The following is a 22,840-nucleotide window of genomic DNA, read 5'->3' as shown; positions in this document are numbered from 1 at the left end:
GTCAGCCTGTGTTCGTGCCGGTGCAGGAAATAAAGGACCTGTGTGCTACCTGACCAGCCTCCGATCTTCTTTCTCAGGGAGCGTGGTGTGCGTGTGTATGTGTGCATCTGTGTGTTTGCGCGCACGAGCACGTGTGCACCATTTCAAGGAGTAAATTGTGGAGAGAGGACGAACTCTAACGCCGAGTGACATGCCCAGGACTTTCATTAAATACAATGACATACCAACAACCCCGGTGGCATGGGGGGAGGTGATAAACATTTGTCAGTTGGTGAAACTGAGGCCTACGCAGGTTCGGTGACCTCTCAAGCCAGGGTCTAACAGCTGATGATGTGCTGGGGTTGAACCCCATCCTTGGAGTCCATGCTGGGGCAGACCACCTTCTCTGGTCCTTTCTGATCCAGGGACTTTGCCCTTGTACCCTGGCTAGGTAAAGTGGGTGAGTCACCTTCTGTTTTAGGCTGAGGTCCCCCAGAAGCAGACCTGGAGAACCAAATAAGTAGCTCATTTGGAAGATGATCCCAGGAAGTACTCTTTGGGGGAGCAGGGAAGTGAGAATAGGAGGAAACGAATGAAAGGGGGTTATATAGGCAACGACACTCAGGACTCCCTGGAATGTGAGGAGGAAGTGTGACCTTGCACAGTTCAAAATTGAGACATGTGAACCAGTTTATGTCAAATGCAGAATCTTGTCAGGAATAGTCGAAAGAGGATTGCAAGGCCAGCCTCAGCCCTTGGCCACTTACTGAAGCTCTCAGCAATTTAGTGAGACCCTGTCTTAATAAATAAATAAATAAATAAGGCTGTGCTTGTTAGCTGTTGGCATTTGGGACACACAGATGTAGAGTCCATCTGTTATCCCACTGAGGATAACAGGGACGTGCCTCCTCCAGCTCCCACTCATCCCTGGTCAAGGGCTGCCCCTGCGGCATTAGCATTGCCACTGGCTGTGCTCCTGCAGCCGGGAGGGAAGAGCTCTTGGCAGGGAGTGCCTGGTGCGTAGGAGGACCTGGCCAGCGTGAGCTGCAATGGGGAGTGCCCAGCCAGGGTGTGGGCACTGACAGTGTCTGCTACAGTCCAGTTCTTTTATCACTATGTGAACTTGAGCTCCATGTGGACTTTACTGTGGCCTGGCATTGCTTCTTTAAGATGGTGCCTGGCCGGGCGCGGTGGCATACGCCTGTAATCCCAGTGGCTGGGGAGTCTGAGACAGGGGGATTACAAGTTCAAAGCTAGCCTCAGAAAAAGTAAGGTGTTAAGCAACTCAGTGAGACCCTATCTCTAAATAAAATACAAAATATGGCTGGGGATGTGGCTCAGTGGACAAGTGCCCCTGAGTGCAATCCCCAGTACCAGGCCTCTTTCTTAGCAGTAGAAGCTACAGGTTTGCCCTAGACCACTGAGTCCATAAAAACGTCACCAAGATTCCTGAATAGTAACAGAGTTTATGCTCCTACTTTTGGTATACATGTGTCTTACCAGGGTCACCGGGGTACTTGCCACTTCCTGTTCACTAGGTATAATAAACATGGTGACATCAATTTGTGAACTGCTGTAAGACTCTGCAGATGTTTAGATGATCAAAGCTCTTTGGGACTATATTATGACAGAGAGTTAGGAAGGTGAATGTGAATTCAGGCAAGACCTTGAATGTGTACTGTTGTCTCTTCCAACTAAATGAGAGCTCCTTTCTTTCTAATAAGAATTTGAAAATAGATTTTCATCAGGTCATACCATGTATCAAGTTTGTGTTTATCTGTTCTAGTGGAGATGCCACCCTTGCCACAGCTGCTGTGGCCACAATTCTTTTTTTTTTTTTTTTTTTGGTACCAGGGATTGAACTCAGGGGCGCTAAATCACTGAGCCACATCCCCAACCTATTTTGTATTTTATTTAGAGACAGGGTCTCAATGAGTTGCTCAGTGCCTTGCTTTTTGCTGAGGCTGGCTGTGAACTCCTAATCCTCTTGCCTCAGCCTCCTTAGTCACTAGGATTATAGGCATGTTATTTCTTATGGTACTGGGAATTGAACGCAGGGACACTCTACCACTGAGTTACATTCTCGGCCCTTCTTTATTTTGGAACAGGGTCTGGCTCAGTTGCTGAAGCTAGCCTGGAACTTGAGATTCGCTTGCCTCAGCCTCCAGAGTAGCTGTGATTACATGTGTGGACCACTGCGTCCAGCCAAGTGTCTGGTTTAGTCACTTATTCTTTGTGGTAATGGTGATTGAACCCAGGGCCTTACATATGAAAGGCAAGTGCTCTGCCACTGAGCTACATTCCCAGCCCAAGGTTTTGTTTTTAAGCCACACAATTTGTGGTCTTTTATGGCACAGTTCTAGCAAATTCATACAGTATGGCCGCGTGCAGTGGCGCACGCCTGTAATCCCAGCAACTCAGGAGGCTGAGACAGGAAGATTATGAATTAAAAACCAGCCTCAGCAAAAGCAAGGTGCTAAGCATCTCAGGGAGACCCTGTCTCTAAATAAAATACAAAACAGGGCTGGGATGTGGCTCAGTGGTCGAGTGGTTGAGTAGCCCCTGAGTTCAATCCACAGTACTCCCCCCTGCAAAAAAATAAAAATACAGGACAAATTAATACTCTCTAATGCTTTATGTTTTCCTCATTATGCACATGCTAAGACCCTAGTTTTTTGGTTTAGAAGCTCCAAAAGAAGCAGGGTCAGATTTTTTTTTTTTTTGTAACAAGGATTGAACCCAGGGGTGCTTAACCACTGAACCACATTCCCCAGCCCTTTTTTATTTTTTATTTTGAGGCAGGGTCCTGCTAAGTTGCTTTGGGCTTCACTATATTGCTGAGGCTGGTTTTGAACTTGCGATCTTCCTGCCTTAGCCTCCAGAGCCTCTAAGATTACAAGCATGCTTCACCACACCTGGCACAGGGTCAGATCTTGAAGAAAAGCATCATCTTATGAAGTGTCTGTTTCTGGGAGGCTTTTGCATGGTCTCCAGTGAAGAGGAAGCTGTTCTCCCTTGGTGAGGTACAGGTTTTTCTTCTAGTCCTGAGGGTTCAGAAAAATCTGGGAGTTCAAGGTTGTTAAGGGTATCTCCTAAAATATCCCACCCAAGGTCTCATGGTCCCACTTCTTTTGTTCTTTAGCAGAGGAGACTTGCTGGGATTCTTATTTAAGCCCCATTTATTACTTTGCATTCTTACAATCAGATCTTGGGCTTGTTTTTCAGTCTTGTCTTCTCTTTGCTACAGTGGAAACGGTTGGACTTTCACAACATATCTAGAGTTGATAGTGGCTGACATGGTTTCTTCCTCAAGGGATTCTCTGATGGTTAACAATAGCCAACCAGCTCCAGAGTTTAGGTTGTAATGGTCGAGGCTCCTATCTCTCAATTGCTGGAGAAATCACCTATGTGGGCGCTTCCCTTTCTACCTGCATCCCGTTCCTAATGAGGGGCTGTAGCTCAATGGTAAGTGCTTGCCTAGCATTCATGAAGCCCTGGGTTAGATCCCCAACATTACCCGCACATACAAATAGTGATATTCCAGTATTCCAGGGATTATCAGCACCTCATTTCATACCAACAATGGGAGTTGGCTGTTGAAGAATCAATTTCACAGTCCCATTATGAGGGTCTACCTCCTACAACTCCTAAATCCCTTCTGGTCTTGGGACAAGTTTTCCCAGAAGCAGACTTGGAGACAAGGATTGAATGCCATTTGTTTGGGTGCATCCCAGGGAACACCAGTGGGAACACAATGATGTGAGACAGGGAAGGAAGGAAGGCAATGAAGGATATCACTGAACAAGTTACTGCTCTGGGTAACTGGGGCTCACCTTGTTGGGAAACCCTGGGAGACAGAGTGGAATATACTTTTCCGATCCAGGGACTTGGGGAACTGGAGTAGTCACCCTATAACTCTCATCTGTCATGGCCTGAGAGGTGTTCATGGAGAATTTAATTCCTCATCATTTTCAACCTGTCTTGAGCTTGGACTGAGAGTAAGCTCTGAAGGAAACTGGAAAATACACCCAAGATATGCCTCATCGGCATAAGAGTTATTTTGAGCTGCAGGCAATTGAGAAGTTCAAGGCAATTGAGAAGCAGCAGCTATAAGAAAAGTGGCACCGTTGGCACCCTGTCCCCCTCCATCTGCCTAAAAGCAGGACATAAACTTTCAAAGATGTCTCTTCTTCTCACTCTACCAAGAAGGGCAAAAGTTAACAGCTGGAGACAATTTAGACCCTTTTCAACCTGGAGATGGCACCAGAATGATCTACAGAACAAGCTTGTCTAACCTCTATCTACCATTCGTTTCCTATCTATTTGCTTGCTACTCTTGGAAGCCCCAAAACACTTTCCTTTATCCTGCCACTTCTTGTCAGACCTAGTGTTCTTTGTTGAAGATGTCATACGGGCCCAAATTCTGAGCCACGTTTTTGAGTTACTCATCTCTGGATACTCCACGTGTTAAGTGTGCAATGCACCTGCTGATAAATTTGCTTTCTTTTCTTGTGTAATTTTTTTTTTTAATTAGAGTCCAGCCGTGACTATTGTGGATAGAGGGCTTTTTTTCCTTCCCCTCCAGTCGTCAGGAGAGTAGCTGTGCCTGTGGTGGGATGCGGCTGATAAGCACTAGAACAGTGGAGACTGCAGGTGAGGGATGATCAGCTGTGCCAGTCACTCACCTGTCAATCTGGCAAGTATTTATTTGGTTCCCCTGGGTTTTATTCATTTTAAAATTTTTCTTCTTTTCTTACTTTCTTTCTCTTCCTTCCTTTCTTTTCTTTCTTTGGTCTTTTTTCCTTTTGTGTGTATGTGTGGCACTGGGGATTGAACCCAGGAGCACCCTACCATTGAGCTATATCCCTAGCCTGTTTTATTTTTTATTTTGAGACAGGGTCTCAGTAAGAGTCCCAGGCTGGCCTTGAACTAGCGATCCTCCTGCCTCAGCTGCCCTGTGATGACAGGCACGCACCACCACACCTGAATCTTCCTCTATTTTCGGCACTAGGAATACAGCAAAGAAGAGAGACACGTGGTCACCACTCTCCAAATTTTCTGCCTAGCTGAGGAGGCAGATGATAAACTGATAAAACACCAACTGAAGATTGTGAAATATGTTCTCAAGAAGATGTTATGTTGTGAGCTGAGCATGGTAGCACACACCTCTAATCCCAGCAGCTCAAGAGGATGAGGCAGGAGGATTGCAAATTCAAAGTCAGCCTCAGCAATTTAGCAAGGCCCTAAGTAACTTAGCAAGACTGTCTCTCAAAGTGAGTGTATGTCCTGCTTTTAGGCAGATGGAGGGTGCGGGGTGCCAGGGAACTTTTCTTATTTATTTTCTTATTTATTTATCCTCAAAATAAAATAAAAAGGGCTGTGGATGTGGCTCAGTGTTTAAGCACCCCTGGGTTCAATCTCCAGTACCAAAAAAAAAAAAAAAAAAAGAGTTCTGTTGTGATGGAGTAACAAAGGGTGAGGAGCAGAAGGACCAGGTCTCTCAGGAAGAGGCATTTCAACCAAGGATTCAAGGACAAGAGGGGAACCTGCTGTATGTGTGTCTGGGGTAGAACATTCCAAGCATAGGGAACATCGAGGACAGAGGAAGGAGCCTGGTGTGTTTGAGTAAGGCGAGGAAGACACAGGCATTTGCAGGAGGAGGAGGGTGGCAGGGGTATCTCTTAGAGCTTCAACAGAGTTGAGGTTTCGGGGCTGGGGCTGGGGCTCAGTGGTAGAGTGCTTGCCTAGCATGTGTGAGGCATGGGGTTTGATTCTCAGCACCGCATATAAATAAACAAAATAAAAGTCTATTGACCACTAAAAAATATTTTTAAAAAAGAGTTTAGATTCCATTCTAAGTGCAAGGGCAGGCTTAGAAGGTGAAAACTGAGAGTGACACAATTGGATTTATCTTTATTTTTTTGCAGTACTGAGGATTGAAACCAGGGGCACTCTTCCACTGAGCTACCTCCCCAGCCCTTTTTTAAAAAATTTAATATTGTGACAGGATCTCACTAAGTTTCCCAGGCTGAACTTGAACTTGCAATCTTTCTGCCTCAGGCTTCTGAATTCGATTTATCTCTTGAAAACATTACTCTGGCTGAAAACTCCACCACTTACTCTCTTACCCACCCAGATAGATGATTATTATTATTATTATTATTATTTTAATATTTATTTTTTAGGTGTAGATGCACACAACACAATGCCTTTATTTATTTGTTTTTTTATGTGGTGCTGAGGATCGAACCCGGGTCCTGCCTGTGCTAGGCGAGCGCTCTACTGCTGAGCCACAATCCCAGCCCCTATTATTATTTTTAATATATTTTTTAGTTGTGGATGAACCTTTATTTATTTATTTTTATGTGGTGCTGAGGATGGAACCCAGTGCCTCACACATGTTAGGCAAGCACTCTACCACTGAGCCAGAAGCCCAGCCCTGCCACCCAGATAGATTCTTGTTCAGTGCTGTGCTCTGGGAGAAGAGTTAGCCTTGGTCCATTGTCCTAGGGGTTGCTCAGTGTCTCTGTTGCTAGGCAGAGCTTAACTCTCCTTGATGCCTCAATCCTGTCCCCAGCTGAGTCCCCCTTCCCAGCCTCACATCATTTGACACAATCCAGTATCCATTTGAAGCTAGTTTATTCTGATTTGCTTTTTAGAGGGTGGGGCTATGGTGGGGTGGGAGGTGGCGGAGCTCTGAAGCTTGGTTCTAGGGATGCTGGTCTCCTTCCTCAGCACTGCGGCGGCCGAAGTCCATCCACCCATATGCTGCTTCTTCTTCCTCCATCCATGGCCCCTGCTTCTTGGACAGGTCTGAGGAAGCAATAGGAGGTGAAAATGAGGGAAAGACACCTATTCTCCAGGAACTGAGGTCAGGGCTAGTATGGGGGGGCCTTACAGTCACTTTGGTCGGCAGCTCTTACCTGCCACAAGGTGTGGGGGCCCCCGGGGCCCTAGCTGCCTTCGGTCCAGCCACTGTGGCTCCAGGCCTTTATTGGTCACAGGACCCAAGGGCGCATCCTGCAGCTGCGAGCGGGACTTCCAGGAAGCTTCAGAGAAGGCAGCCAGAGCCAGCACCAGAACCAGCGCATATACACACAGTCGCTGCATCTTGTCTGCAAAGGGGAGAAGGCCCAGGTTTCAGGGTGTCCCTTCTCAGGCCCAGCAATAGGAAGTCAGATCACATGGGCTCCAGGTTAGGGCTCCCACCTGCCGCAGGCCTGTGACTCCCTGTGGGTTGCAGCTGTATCTCAGGTTCCTCTCTCCAGTGCCTGCCAGGTCTGCCCAGCACCCCAGGCCTGGCCTTTCCTCCTTACCTGCTTCCCTCAGAGAAATTCAGACCCTAGAGCAGTGGTTCCCAGACGGCTCTGTGGGATCTGAGGCCATGTTCATGGCTGTGTAGATATTTAAATTTTGTAATTTAAAGTAAACTTTTAAATAGTAACACCAAGGAGCATACACATACCACATGCAGTCACTTTGGAGATCACCAGAATGGTGGCCAGGTCTTACTGTGTTTGTGTGGCCCTTGGAGGAAGGGGCCTCCTGCCTTGTTTGATTAGCTGAGGAATATCCTGTGACTGTACTAAAGTGTTAGGGAAAAATTAAGTTGTCACCACTTGCAACTAAGTTCCATGGTGGATCAAGTTTGGGGAAACCTTAATACAGAACTACATGGGATGCCCGAACACAAGAGCCAAAGGCTCATCAGTTCTCTGCATTCAGTATTTTTGTGTTCTTTCAGCCTCGTTATTCTGATTGGCTCTATCACAAGTAAATGATAGAAACTTTCTCCTGTAAAGAAAAACCTTTGTGGGCTGGGGTTGTGGCTCAGTGGTAGAGCGCTCGCCCGGCATGCACGAGGCACTGGGTTTGATCCTCAGCACCACATAAATGTAAAACAAAGATATTGTGTCCACCTAAAAAAATGAAGAATAAATATTAAAAAAAGACATTTGTATTAATATGATACTTCTTTTTCCCCTCTTTGATACTGGGGATTGATCCCAGGGTGCTTTATTACTGAGCTACATCCCCAGCTGTTTTATTTATTTATTTATTTTTGAGATTGGTTATCTTGCTAAGTTGCTTAGGGACCCGCTATGTTGCTAAGGCTGGATTTGAACTTGCAATCCACCTTTCCTCAACCTCCCGAGTCACTGAGATCATCGACATGTGCCCCCATGCCTGGCTAAAATGCTGCTTTCAATGTTTTTTTCATAATGAGGTTCTCTGGTTAGGTTTCCTTTGGGAGAAAAAAGAATTGGCTGCTACCGAAACAGAAGTTGAAAAATCAGTGGCCTAGAGCTACACTGTCCAATGAAAGTGGCACATTTAACCAATCGGTAGCTGCTAGCCACAATTAATTAACAAAATAAAATAATACATAATAACAAAATAAAATAATACTTAACAATAATATAATTAAATTTAAGTGCACTTTATAGAAAAATCCCTCCTTTAGCAGAGTGTGTGGGTACACGCCTGCAGTCCCAGCTACTGAGGAGGCTGAGCTAGGAGGGCTGCTTGAGTCCCCGAGTTTGAGACCAGCCGGGCTAAAAAAAAAAACGATTCTTCTCTCAAACTAGCCACATGTTAAGAGCACCCGTGGCTCATGGCTGCCATCAGTATGGCTGTCCAAACAGTGCTAATGCAGAACATTTCCATCATCATGGCAAGTTCTTTGGGGGCAGTGCTGGTCTAGAAGAGAGGTAGAGATGGAATCCAGGAGAGAGGAGTTCCAGTTCCAGTCCTGCCTGATCATTTGAATGACTTTGAGCAAGTCAGATTTCCCTCCCAGGCCTCGGTTTTCTCATCTGAATGACAGGAGAGTAGCCCTTGTCCTCCTCACCTCCCTGGGCTGGGAAGAGTGTCAGGAAAGAGGGCCAGCAGGGTCCTGGCTGGAGCACAAAGGCAGGTGGAAGACAAGGGCTGGGAATGCCAGGGTTGTCCTAGAGCCAAGTCCTAATTATTTTCTGGGCTAAGGGTTGGGTCCCATCCCTGGAGACACCAAGGTGTGAGCCCCAGGCTCTGGCCAGTCGCCTGGTACCTTGATGGTGAGGGACTTGTCAACACTGTCTCCCACTCTCCCCTCCCCTCCCCTCGGGGTTTTCTCACCTGCAGAGCTGGGAGGCAGGTGGTGCAGTAGCAGGGTCAGCTCTCTGCTCTTCTTGATGCTCCAGGCCTGCCTTATAAAGCCCTCAAAGTCCCTCCCAAAGCCTCCTCTGGCATGAGGCCAGCCTCCCCACAGCAAGAGAAATGGGCATGGGGCATAGGCAGAACCCGCCACCTCTGCCCCACCCTGTCACGCAGTCTTAGTCAGTCATCTGGGGTTTGGGAAATGGAAGTGAGGGAGCTCATTAGCTGGGCACATGGGGCAGGCAAGTGACAGGGACATGCTCCCCAGGTCATGAGTGGTTGCTCCCACCATATCCTTGGGGTCAGAGACCTGGTACTCTTCTCTTAGACTCTATTCCTTGGGTGGGGGTAGGTGAGGGGAATGAACCCCGTGACCTTAGTTTCAGAGGAAGCCTATATCTCCTATTTGTTTGATGGCCAAGGAGTGTGTGAGTGAGGAGTGGTATATCGATCCCTGTCCCCTCCACCAGCCTCTGCAAACAGGACGTATTGTAGTTATCAGGAGCAATGGGCCGTGGGTTGATGGCCTCGCTCCTTCTGCAGAGTGGCTCACGTCCTGGTTGCCTCTGAAACCTTTCATCCTCCCCTGACCAGGGAAAACCCGGCCTCTCTCTTCCCCATCTACTTCCCTAGACCCGCTCCCCAGCTCCAGCCTCTTGCAAACCCTCTACCCAGAGTTCGAGGAGGGTCCCTCGTTTCAAGCCCCCCTGGATTTGCTTTTACAGGGAGATAGTAATCTGCATGAAGCATTCACAGCTTTGCAGTGTAAAAACACACCTCAAAACTGGATCAGTGGGGCATGCCTGCAATCCCAGTGACTCAGGAGGCTGAGGTAGAAGGCTCCCAAGGCCAGCCTCAGCAATTTAGTGAGATCCTCAGTAATTCAGGAAGACCCTGACTTAAAAAATAAAAAGGGCTGGGGATGTGGCTCAGTGGTAAAGCGTCCCTGGGTTCAATTACAGAACCCCTCCTTCAAAAAAAAAAAAAAAAAGTCTTAAAAGATTAGCAAACAGGGCCGGGTGCAGTGGTGCACTCTGTAATTCCAGCTGCTTGGGAGACCGAGACAGGAGGATTGGAGTTCTAAGCCAACCTCAGCAACAGTGAGGCACTAAGCAACTTAGTGAGACCCTGTCTCTAATAAAATACAAAATTGCGCTAGGGATGTGGCTCAATGGTTGAATGCCCCTGAGTTTAATCCCTGGTACTCCCCTCCCCCCCAAAAAAGATTAGCAAACAGACTAAGGCATTTGCCAAAAATGGCCCAAAATACAAAATGGCACACTTGTTGACTTATTTGGTCAATTGCTACCTGGACATGGTTTGGATGGATGTAGCGGGCTCTAGGCTATTATTTTATTTTTCCAGAGTTGGAACCAGACATTTGCTCTTGTTCATGAGTCATCAGCATCCCCCCCTCCACTTCTGAAGGGGAGTTCTGATGCGCCTCGGGTCTTGGATAAGGGCAGTGGTACCCACGCTCGAAGCCAGCCTTGCTGAGAATTAATGGGTAATGAAGGATGCAGGCTGTGAGGTGTCCATGGCAACCGGTGGCCAAATGTTCTGGTGAATAACCACTCTAATTCAGAGCAGGACACGGTGACTCAGCAGAGGGAATAAATGAAAAATGACAAAAAAACAGCACAGACATTGATGATAATTAATTGAATCACAGAATCTCAGAGATGGAAGTACTTTGAGAGGGTCTGGGGGAAAGGGTAGAGCGGGAGCCGCTCTGTTTATATCCCTGAGGGGATGGAGACGGTGTTGCCGTGGTAACAGGAAATTACCAGCGTTCAGTACAGCCCAGGTTTGTCCAGGCTGGTTTTTTCTGCTGGTGGACAGGGTTACGGCCCCCTTGGTTGTTCTTCTCCAGGTGCTTACCGGAGGTCGGCAAGTTCCCCATTCGGCACCCATTCATGGCGGGTGTCACCGTGGGCACTGTCGGGCCTGCAGGAGTGGGGTCATCTTCAGAGAGGTGAGAGACGGCCCTCATTCCAGGAGCCCACAGTCATGGAAACTGTGTGTTCTCCCCACAGGGGCACTTGGTCTGATGGAAGGGAAAGGGTCTCCTTGTCCTTCCCTTTTCCAGCTTGTTGAGCTTTGGATAAATCTCTCCGCTGAGCTATTTTCTCCTCCAGGAAGTGAGGGGAATGATTTGGGATGGGTCTTGTGATGTACATAAAGCCCTCAACTCAGTGTCCAGAACATCTTGGGAATTTCACTCATTTGGGCATCATCAAGACCCCTTGCCCTATCGAGGTCTCAGATACCCACTCACAAAAGCCACTCTCTCTCTCTAAATTGAAGATCAGGTTTCAAATCCTAGGCCCCCAATCCCACATCCTCCCTGTCCACCTGCCCCAGTCATCACAATGACAAGGTTGCATGTGAGTCAGTGGCCAGCCCTCTGCATGAATGAACACAGTTCCTCTTCACCATGGTCCTGGGGTATATGGGCTTGTGTGACTCCTTTCTACAGACGAAGAAACTGAGGCTCAGACAGGCAAAGCAATCACCATTCTGAGTTCACACACCAAAAAAGGAGAGCTGGGCCTGAAATCCAGGGCTGTGTGAGGTGTGTCCAGGCAGAATAATGGTCTTCCCATGTCCACAGCCCAATTCCTGGAGCTTGTGAATATGTGACATTCCATGGCAGAGGGACTTTGCACATATAATTAAGGTTACATGTTTTAAAAGAGAGAGATCATCCTGGATTATCTGACTGGGCCCAATTTAATCACGCAGTCTTAAAAAGCAGAGAAATTTCCCCAGCTACAGATGGAAGAGATGTGGCCATAGCCCGTGTGAGGTCATGGGTTCAATCTCCAGCACCCCAAAAAACAACAATAAAATGACTGATGTCACTGAAGGACAATTAGAAAGATCTTAAGTTATGAGGACTCCCATGCAGTTGCTGATTAGAACGTGGTGGCAGGACACTCAGGTGGCCTTGGGGATCTCAGAGAGGCCCTCTGCAGACAGCCAGCAAGGAACTGGAAAGTCAGGCCCACAAACACCAAGAACTGAATTCGGCCAACAATCTGGATGAGCTTGGGAATAGATTTACCCCTGGCGCCTCCAAAAGGACTCCATCTTCCTCACCCCTTGATTTGGGCCTTGTCAGACCCAGGGAGCCACAGTGTACCTGGACTTCTGCCTCCAGAAGTGCAAGAGAATAAATCTGTGTGGTTATAAATTTCCGAGTTATGGTAATTTATTTTTGCAACAATAGAAAATGAAGTGGTGTTGCATGCTTGTAATCCCAGCAGCTCAGGAGGTTAAGGCAGGAGGTAAACTCAAGGTCACCCTCAGCAACTTAGTAAGACCTTGTCTCTAAATAAAAAATAAAAAGGGCTGGGGATGCTGTTCAGTGGTAAACTGTCCCTAGGTTCAATCCTCAGTAACTGCAGCCCCCACACCCCCAAAAGAATACAAGAATTACAGCCTTCTGAAGGCTTCTGACAGTAACAACAAATCCTTCAGGAATTTGCATGTGATTTTTCAAAGACAGACAAAAAGAGATGTTCTTTTTTTTTGTGTGGTGCTGGGGATTGAACCCAGGGTCTTGTGCATGTGAGGCAAGCACTCTACCAACTGAGCTATATCTCCAGCCCAAAGGAGATTTTTTTTTTTAAGTGGTAGTTGGATACAATACCTTTATTTCATTTATTTATTTTTATCAGAGGGTTGAACCCAGCACCTTGCACCTGCTAGGCGAGCATTCTACTGCTGAGCCATAACTCCAGTCCAAAGGAGATGCTCTTTAAAATATTTTGATCTTTTAAATATTTCAAATGAGTTTCAGTTAATGAGCTCCTGCTGGGAGCCAGGGTCGAGAGGAGCCCTGTCTGGGATAAGAGGTGAATATCAGTGGGCACTAATATCGCTTTGGTGGGGTTTAGATTCTAGGGGCACAAAAACATCACCGAGAACACCCTACGGAGGGCGGATGCTCCCCGGGGAGGACCACAGCCCTGCACACCCAGGTGTGCTCTGCCCACAATGCCACTTGGAGATCGCCCTTGATTAGCTGTACATTGCTGTCAGGGAGGCAGCTGCTCTGCTTCCTGTTATCTTTTTTTTTTTTTTTTTTTTCAGGGACTGAACTCAGGGCCTTGGGCATAGCTAGGGAAGAGCTCTGCCACTGAGCTAAATCCACAACCCCTGGCCTCCTAATTGGTTCTTTGTGTGGGTGTGTGTGTGCACGCAGTAATGGGAACTGATTCCAGGAGTCCTCTACCACGAATCTAGAGACACAGCACTTTCTAGTTTGAAAGGGACTTTTTTTTTTTTTTTTTTTTGAGATGGGGTCTTGCTAAATTGCTGAGGCTGACCTCGAACTTGTGATCCTCCTGCCTCAGCTTCCCTAGTTGCTGGGATTACAGGGTGCACCACCTTGCCCAGCCCTAAGTGGTTCTTGATAGTGGAACTCAGTCACCCTGTACCAGGCAACAAGGCCTGGAGGGTGTCAGGGTGCGTGCTGGGGACAAACAGTGACACCTGGGAGGTATTCGTGTCAACATGGGCATACATGGTCCCTCCTGGGGCAGGGGATTGGCAGGGGGAAATGGGTTTATGATTTCTGGCCTCATCTGCTCTACGGTGTGATAAGGTGGCAGGGCTACCAGGGCAGCCTGATGCTGCTCCCAGTCTGAGCTAGAGAGGCCCACCCAATCTCAGGGACCCAGGCCTAATGCCCAGAGACAACAGGACACCCCTCTGTCAGCACTCCTGACCCCCACCCCCTCATCTGATGTCCATCTGTGTCTTTGAAGGGGTGGTTCTCAGCCCAGGCTTTGAGTTCAGATCACTGAGCCAAAAATCCAAACCCACTAAATGCACACTTAGGATTTATGTATCCCATTAATAGAAATTTTATCCAAAACACAAATTGTAAAAAATCGAGGAACTCTAGTTAATGAAGTTCATAAAAAATGGACAGATATGTCATTAACAATAATAAAATATATGCTGAACTAGGTGATGCACACATGTAATCTCAGCTACTCAGGAGGCTGAGGCAGGAGGAGGGCTGCAAGTTTGAGGTTAGCCTGGGCAATTTAGCAAGACTCTGTCTCAAAATCAAAAAGTAATAAGGGTTGGAAATGTAGCTCAATGGCAGAAAGCTTTCACGTTGTGCCTGAAGTCCTGAGTTTAATCCCAGATAGCACACACTCACACATTCACAAGAATAATAAAATACGGATGGGCATGGTGGTGCATGCCTGTAACCCCAGCAGCTTGGGAGGCTGAGACAGGAGGATCGTGAGCTGAAAGCCAGCCTTAGCAATTTAGCGAGGCCCTAAGTAACTTAATGAGACCCTGTCTCTATATAAAATATTAAAAAGGGCTAGGGATGTGACTCAGTGGTTAAGCACCCCTGGGTTCAATCCCTGGTACAAAATAAAAACAAAAAAGAAAGAATAATAAAATATAAATGACAGAATCAATGTGCTGGGTGTAAGTATTCACATTAAAATTCTTTCTACTTTTCTGTGTATTTAAAAAAAAATTTTTTTTCAGTACTAAGGATTGTACCCAGGACCTTTCACATGCTAGGTAAGTGCTTCATTGTTGAGCTAGATCTGCAGCTGTGTCCCATTTTATTTTGAGACGGGCTTGACTAAGTTGCTGACACTGGCCTCGAATTTGCAATCCTCCTGCCTCATCTTCCTGGGTAGCTGGGATTATGGGTGTGCACCATCGTTCTGGGTGTATTTGAACATTTTTTTAATAAAATATTGAGAAAAATTTTGTTTGGCAATTTAAAATAGTGGTTTTAAATAGGAAAAATAATTCTGAAGGTTCCTGTGTTGGAAGAGTTTTGTTCAGGTGTATTTCAGAGATGAGGCAGTGAGGCTCAGCCAGGTTTAGTCCCCACAGGTAGCCGGCCAGGGAGCCTAGCTGGCCAGGGAGCCGGAAGCTGAGCTGTGAACCTTCTTGGGCTCCTTCCACTGATGCCTCCCCTCAGCCCACAGCCCCCATCCCACACTCTCTGCAGGAGCCCAGTTTCTGCTTATTTTACCTTTTGTCTCCTCCACCCATGGGGTCCTCACCCCACCTGGTCTCACTTTCTTCCTTCCCCAGCTTGGATAACAAGGTTTGTCATTTCAATTATATGGGGACAATCTTCAGGTTGGTCGCCAGTTCCAGGCAGAGGCTACCATCATCCCTTCCTTAGCTTCTGACTCCCTCTCTCAGAGAAAACAGAGAGGATGTTTCTGGAAAGTAACCAGTGAATTCAATTGCAAATTAATATTCCGCAATTGGGTTGTTGCCTGGCAACCCTGGTGAATCATCTCTCCTTCACTTCCAAGGTCATTTGACGCAGGTCTCCCCTTCCCCCATCTCAGCGCCAAGAACACAATTGTCTGAACCCACTTCTGTCCTTTGTTTTCTTCCCTCCATCACTGGAGAGTACGTCACCTGGTTCAAGGTCAACTGACTCTCCAGGACCCTCAATCCTGACACTCCTGCCCACTTAGAGACCACATGCTTTCACTTTTTCATTCATTTGTTCATTCACCCATTTGTCGATTTAGTCAATGAAAATTTTCTAAGAGCCCATCTTTACCAGGCGCTGGGCTGCCCCGGGGGACACAATGTTGAACAAGTTTTCCTTTGTTCCTTTTTTTCCTGGAGGGGAATTGCTCTTCCCTGAATTGCTCTTCCCAGGCTTCTGATGACTATAATGAATTTTCACTTCCTTCTTCCCACAATAATAGTGACTAAAATTTAGGGAGCACTTTGGTGACCAGGCTTCCTTGCTAACTAAGCACTTTAGAGACATTATGTCTTGTAAACTTTACCACAGTCTCCTGGGAGGTAATATTATTGCCCCAAGTTTATAGCTGAGGAAACGGAGGCACAGAGAGGTTGGTGATTGCTGAGGGAGGCAAAGAAGCCATCCATCCCAGGCCGCGAGTCTTCCGCATGTTCTTGCTGAGTATGCTGCAAGGCCAGGACCGCTTTTCAGCTGGACCATTTCTTTTTCAGTACTGGGGACTCGGGATTGAACCCAGGGGCACTTAACCACTGAGCCACATCCCCAGCCCTTTTCATGTTTTATTTTGAGACAGGATCTTCCTAAGTTGCTTAGGGCCTCACCAAGCTGCTGAGGCTGGCTTGGAACTTGTGATCCTCCTGCCTCAGCCTCCTAGGCCCCTGGGATTCCAGGAAGGCCCCACCATTCCTGCCTCTAGCTGGGCCATTTCTTACGGTTGTGTTTAAAGTGAGCAACTTGAGGGATGAGTAATGTCTCCCTTAGGGACAAAGAGTAGGCTTGCTTACTGCTTACTGTGAAAGCTACAGATTCCCAAGCTCAGTATTCCTCAGCTGTGAGGCAACTACTGCCTGCATGGCATTCATCTGGGTCCATGTTGTGTCACTCTTAAGGGATGTGGAAGGCAAATCATGCTGTTGGCTGTGCGGTGGGTAATAGGGAGTCTTGTGTCTTCTGCCAGAACTGATGGACAGTAGTAGGATAACTTATTAACTGCAAGTGGGACAAAATCAAATCTAAAACTCAACTCACTGATTGGACCAGGATGAAGAGCTCACCAGACACACAGATCATGTTTGAACCCAGGAAACTTGATTCCAGAAGCACTTAAAAGTCTTTCTGCTTTGGTGCAGGGGCATGGGACTGGAGTCTCAGCACTCAAGAAGTTGAGGTAGGAGCATTATTTGATCTCAGGAGTCTGGAGCTAGATTGTGCAACCCAGGAAGAGTCCATCTCAAACAAACAAAAGCAAAGCAAAATAAAACAATACAAACAAACAAAACAAACAAAACTCAAAATTAAAGGACCAGGGCTGGGGATGTGGCTCAAGCGGTGGTGCTCTCGTCTGGCATGTGTGCAGCCCGGGTTCGATCCTCAGCACCACATACCAACAAAGATGTTGTGTCCGCCGAGAACTAAAAAGTAAATATTAAAAAAAAATTCTCTCTCTCTCTCTAAAAAAAAAAAAAATAAAGGACCAATGTAGAAATTTTAAATATTTTCATTATATGCCATGCATATGCTATGAAAATTTGAACATTAAAGTTAATATATTTGGGGTTGGTAAATTATGAGGTTCATTAACTTAAAACATAACCTGTGGTAATCTTTTTTTTTTTTTTAAATTTTTTTTAATATTTATTTTTTTAGTTCTCGGCAGACACAACATCTTTGTTGGTATGTGGTGCTGAGGATCGAACCCTGGCCGCACGCATGCCAGGCAAGCGCACTACCGCTTGAGCCACATCCCCAGCCCCTGTGGTAATCTTAATGAAGACCAATTTTGATCTTTTACATTTAAAAAGAGACAAAATACTGTGTAATTTTAATTAAATGCAAAAGCATGACTTTGAACATGTTGAAAAGTGATATATCAGTTTGGCTATAAGTACAAATATATATTTAATACAGGTTTAAGTTTCATTGAGTTAACGTTTTAACATTCATTGGGACGTCTTTAAATTTTAATACTATTTTTTTTCCTTTTTTTGTGGTGCTGGGAATTGAACCCAGGGCCTTGTGCATGCGAGGCAAGCACTCTACCAACTGAGCTATATCCCCAGCCCATAATACTAAAATTTTGACATAGAACATTTGTATATTTTTTTCCTAGAGCATCATGCAAGAGAGTTTCAAGATAGTCACATGTAAACAGTTTGCAAATAATGAGATGTGGTCTATCTTTGGTCCCAATAAATGAAAAGCCAAATCAGATAAGCCATCACTGAATTTTCTGTTGACATTGTAGTATGGGGATTGAAGTCAGGGTACCTTAAACCTGAGCCACATCTCCAACACTTCAAATTTTCAAAAAATTTCAGACAAGGTCTTGCTAAATTGCTGAGGATGGCCTTGGATTTGCCATCCTTCTGCCTCAGTTTCCTGAGTTGCGGGGATTATAGGCATATGTCACCACGCCTGGCTTGTCAACATTGTTTTTGGCATCTGGGAGACTTCTTAATTGGTTGACCTGCAGGTTGATGGAGGCGTATGGGTAGATCAACTATCACTCCTGAGCCACTCCCGGTGATTCTGGCCTGAGATCCCAGCAGTCAGGTATCAACACCTCCCATCTAGTGCAGGGATAATCTGTATTCAGCTCATATCTGTTGCTTTACTTTCACAGTTCATTTTTTTTTGTTTCAATGCAGATCTAAAACTCCAATGAATCTACTCTTATGAAAACAATGTTAATTTTTTTTTTTTTTCCTCCAAGGGACAGGAGTCTCACTGTGTTGTCCAGGTTGGCCCCAAACTCCTGGGCCTCAGAGTTCCTGCCACCTCAGTCTCCCAAGTAACTGGGATTATGGGCGTGCACCACCATGCCCAGCTAGTCTTTTTCTAACCAGTTTGCAGATCACAACAGGAGGTCTGCTAATTTTATTGTCTAAACAGCGTGTCTCAAACTACTCAATGAAGGTCGATAAGATGAAGATTGATGCAGTAGGTCTGGCAGGGACTTGAAATTCTGCACGTCTAACTAGCTCCCAGGGGATGTTGAGCAGCAAAAGCCTTTAGTTCTGTCTCTACAGTGGAACAGAGAACCTACGTAAGTCATAACCTCATTGCACCTAATTTTCCCCTTGTGCTCGTCTCTTCCTGTTTCACAGAAATGGACAATCATTGACTTGACACCCACAGAGGGACTGTTGTGTTTATGCTTCACGTTAACTTATTTTTTAACCTGTGTTCCATGCTTCCTGTTTTTAACCAATTGTCCATGGTGGGTATAAAATAACCTTAAAAGATGACAATTTAAACTGTGCAGTGATCTGGGCTGCTGTGTCTTGGTGACGGCTGGTGATGGTGGCTGTGGAGATAAGAAGTCAATGCCCAGGTGTCTGAGCACTGTGGAGTGTTGGCTACTGTGCATGCTCCTCTTGCAAAACACACAGTTTTAAGGAGATACTTAATGGTGTTCCTGAAAACCTCTGTTAATCTGGGACCTGGTAAACCTCTGGATAGGAAACATGGAAGGTATTTTGGGTTGTGGGTCCTTTTAAGAATCTAATAAAAGCTATAGGTGGTCTCCCCACAAAATACACAAGGTGCATTACATGCAGATTTCAAGGGTTGTCCCCCTACCCTTTTGGGGGTACCTGGGGGATTGAACCCAGGGCCTTGCACATCCTTGCACAGCATACATAGTCTGTAAATCCTAGATAAGTATTCTATCACTGAGCTACATCTCCAGCCCAACAAAGATCTGGGCCACTCTATCTAAACCATCTTTAATATAACATTCCTGATTACTTTTCAAGTTGAGCTCTGATGATATTCCCCTCCTCTCTGAGTTTCCTCAACAGTTCCCCTTTATCCAAAGCAGAGCTTCCCCAAGTGTGATTCATGGGCTGCCCCTGAGGAACTGGTTAATGTTGGATAAAATGCAGACTTCTGGGCCCCAGTTAAGAGCTTCTGAATCAGGAACGAGGGTTACACAGGCAGGGCTACTTCCTAGATCTTTTAGCCCTTCAGAGCCTCATATCAAATGAATAAAATGAACCCAAAGGCCAAAGCAGCATACATAGTCTGTAAATTTTCCCCCTGGTATTGGTGACTGAATCTGTAGAATTTACTGAAAAAAATGTTTATAAGTTTTGCAAACTTCAGTTTTGTTAAGAATATTTTCTCACTGGGTGCGGTGGCGCATGACTATAATCCTAGGCTGAGTGCTACTGAGTTCAGTCCCCAGTACCCCCAAAAAATTTTTTCCTGGGGCTGAGGTTGTGGCTCAGTGGTAGGGTGGTAGAGTTCTTAACATGTGTGAGGCACTGGGTTTGAGTCTCAGAACTGCATATAAATAAATGAATAAAATAAAGGTTCGTCAACATCTTTAAAAAATATTTTCTCTAAAACTTTTATTAGGTTTACATACAGCCATATAAGAATTATATGCAGTTATTGTCAAGGTTATGTTTTATAGCATTAAGCATTTATTCATTTAGATTTTGTGATTTTGGGGTCAAATTTGAAATAAAACTTCCTCTCAGTTCTTAGACATTTTATTTTCATTTACTTACGTATTTTGGGTAGTAAGGATGGAACCCAGGGGTGCTCTACCATTGAGCTATATCTCTAGCCCATTTTTACTTTTTTTTTTTGATACTAGATATTGAACTCAGGGGCACTCAATCACTGAGCCACGTCCCCAGCCCTATTTTGCATTTTATTTAGAGACAGGATCTCACTGAATTGCTTAGCACCTCAGTGTTGCTGAGGCTGGCTTTGAATTCCTGATCCTCCTGCCTCAGCCTCCCCAGCTGCTGAGATTACAAGCGTGTGCCACCACGCTTGGCCCATTTTTACTATTTTTGAGACAGGGTCCTGCTAAGTTGTCCAGTTGGCCTCAAATTGCAATCCTCCTGCCTCAGCTTCCCAAGTTTCTGGGATTACAGGCATGGGCCACCATACCTGGCTCAGTTCATAGACATAGGTCCTTGAAAAGCCAGGGAGACCTGGGCATTGTTCAGCTAATACCCAACAGATTTAAACCATCCTAAGCAAAGCCTAGAATCTCAATCTCAATATCTTTTTAACAAGATCTCCTAAGAAAATGTGTATCATGAATTTTTGAGCTGGGAGGAATTAAGAGAAATTATTGTAGTCTCACATTAAGTGCTAAAGTTTTAAATAACGTATATGTCCTACAAGGTTAAAAATTAATCTGGGTGTGGTAGCATGTATCTATATACACAGCTACTCTAGGTTGAAGCAATAGGATCACTTGAGTTTACAAGTTCCAGGCCAGCTTGGGCAACATAGTGAAACCCCAATGGAAAAAAAAAAAAAAAAAAAAAAAAAGCCAAGCTCTTAATGGCAAAGCACTATTTACAACTAATGCCACAAGGGGGCACCACTGAGGTAGGTAAACAAGGAAGGGGTCAACTGTCTCGGAAAAAATGGTGTTTCAAGTTATTCATGAATTTACAGCACTTTGGATGGGTGTTTGTAGATTCTTGTACAGTTTTACTTGACTGGTTTTTGTTTTCATTACACCATTATTATTTTTTTTTAGACACAATACTTTATTTTTATATGGTGCTGAGGGTTGAACCTAGTGCCTCACACATGCCAGATGACTGCACTACCACTGAGCCACAACTCCAGCCCTTCACCATTTTAAGAAATGTTTTGTCGAATACCTTTTCTGCATCTATCGAGATGATCATATGATCCTGCCAGGATCCTTATATAATAAGATGCCTTGCCCCTAGGTGCCTGACTTCTTTGCTCTGCCTGGAATGTCCTGCTTCACATGGCACCTCCTTCATGAAGTTCTCCTGGCCCCATTCTCTTAGGACAGGAGTGAGGAAGTTCTCAATCCTGTGATCTTGTGGTTGTGAATATACAGGTCATGTGGTACAAAGAACAGTACACAGGAAGTCCTGAGATCTAGAGGCTCTTCCACTTACTAACCTTGGGAACTTACCACATCTGAAGTTTTCTTAACCACTGAATTGAATGAACTGTGCTTTCTTACTTTTTTATTTTTTTTAATATTTATTTTTTAGTTTTGGGGGACACAACATCTGTTTGTATGTGGTGCTGAGGATCGAACCCGGGCCGCATGCATGCCAGGCGAGTGCGCTACCACTTGAGCCACATCCCCAGCCCTGCTTTCTTACTTTAGTCCAGAGATTCACCCAAATCACAATTGGATTTGGGTGTTCACAAACTTCCTCACAGTAACACTTTTATAGATAACTGTTGCTAGCTGAACTCTTAATTTTATCCTAGAGAAATACAGCTCCTTCCACAAAAAGCCACATCCAAATAAAGAATCTAGCTGCTATTTCACATCAACCTATAGCAGAGGGAGGAATTCTCTTGTCTCACATCATATTTGATGGTAGTCTTCTAAGGTTTGACCTCTAGAATTGCTAAGTTTTCTGTAAGAACCCTTTTGCTATCAAATCCTACCACTTGTCAAAATTTTTTTTGGTACTGGGGATTGAACCCAGGGTGCTTAACCACTGAGCTGCACTCCAGCCCATTTTATATCTTGAGACTAGGTTTTGTTAAGTTGCTGAGGCTGGCTGTGAACTCATGATCCTCCTGCCTCAACCTCCTGAGGTGTTGGGATCACATGGATGTGCAACCATACCTGGTTTTAAGAGGTCTCAAATTCTTTGTAAAGGGCTACTATGTTTGGAGCCTTCGAGTCAGGTGGTAAATTCTACCTGTATTAAATATCAGTTTTGCAGGAAGAAATTTTTTCTAGTCAAGCCCTTACTTTGGGGATTTATTTACATTTCAGGACAGTTGTCACTCCATCAACTTTTTTACCCGATTCCAGTATCTTCCCAACCTGGCCTCTATCCCTACTCACCCAAGTGACCTTTACCTACAAAATGAGCCAGCAACAAATTTATGGACCCAAGGACAGACCTTGACATTTCCTCTCAGGAGTGAACTCCCAACATTAAATTCCAGCTTCTCAATACTATACACCCATTGCTTAGTACAATGCTGCACACTTTTTCTAGTTAGTGGATCTTTGATTAAGGTTTTATCATGACTGTCCTTTTGTTAGGGCTTAAATGAAGACCATTAAGGAACTTCAAGAATTTTCAACCATTCAAGTCTCTCCACAGCTCTGAAAGAGGGACAGCCCAGTGACCAGTGCATCACTCAGGCTGGCTAACCCTGTCAGCCATGCAGCATTCTTCCAGGACACTGATTAATGGGACAGCATAACTCTAGCTAAATGATTGCAAAACA

The 22,840-nt window shown here is 45.4% G+C and overlaps 1 protein-coding gene across 1 annotated transcript; it reads right to left on the bottom strand.

Annotated features, from left to right (window-relative positions):
• Window positions 1-6,688: 6,688 nt before the first annotated feature.
• Window positions 6,689-7,089, bottom strand: Gast (gastrin). The gene is made up of 2 exons (XM_026386695.2): window positions 6,903-7,089; window positions 6,689-6,792 (listed from the first exon to the last, which is right to left on the bottom strand). The coding sequence occupies exons 1-2, from the start codon at window positions 7,087-7,089 to the stop codon at window positions 6,689-6,691; spliced, it is 291 nt and encodes a 96-aa protein (XP_026242480.2).
• Window positions 7,090-22,840: the final 15,751 nt, after the last annotated feature.

This window comes from Urocitellus parryii, chromosome 7, assembly GCF_045843805.1.
Source record: "Urocitellus parryii isolate mUroPar1 chromosome 7, mUroPar1.hap1, whole genome shotgun sequence".
Classification (NCBI taxonomy): Eukaryota; Metazoa; Chordata; class Mammalia; order Rodentia; family Sciuridae; genus Urocitellus; species Urocitellus parryii.
Note: the sequence above shows the minus strand (reverse complement) of the source record. Positions and strands in the feature narration are given on the sequence as shown.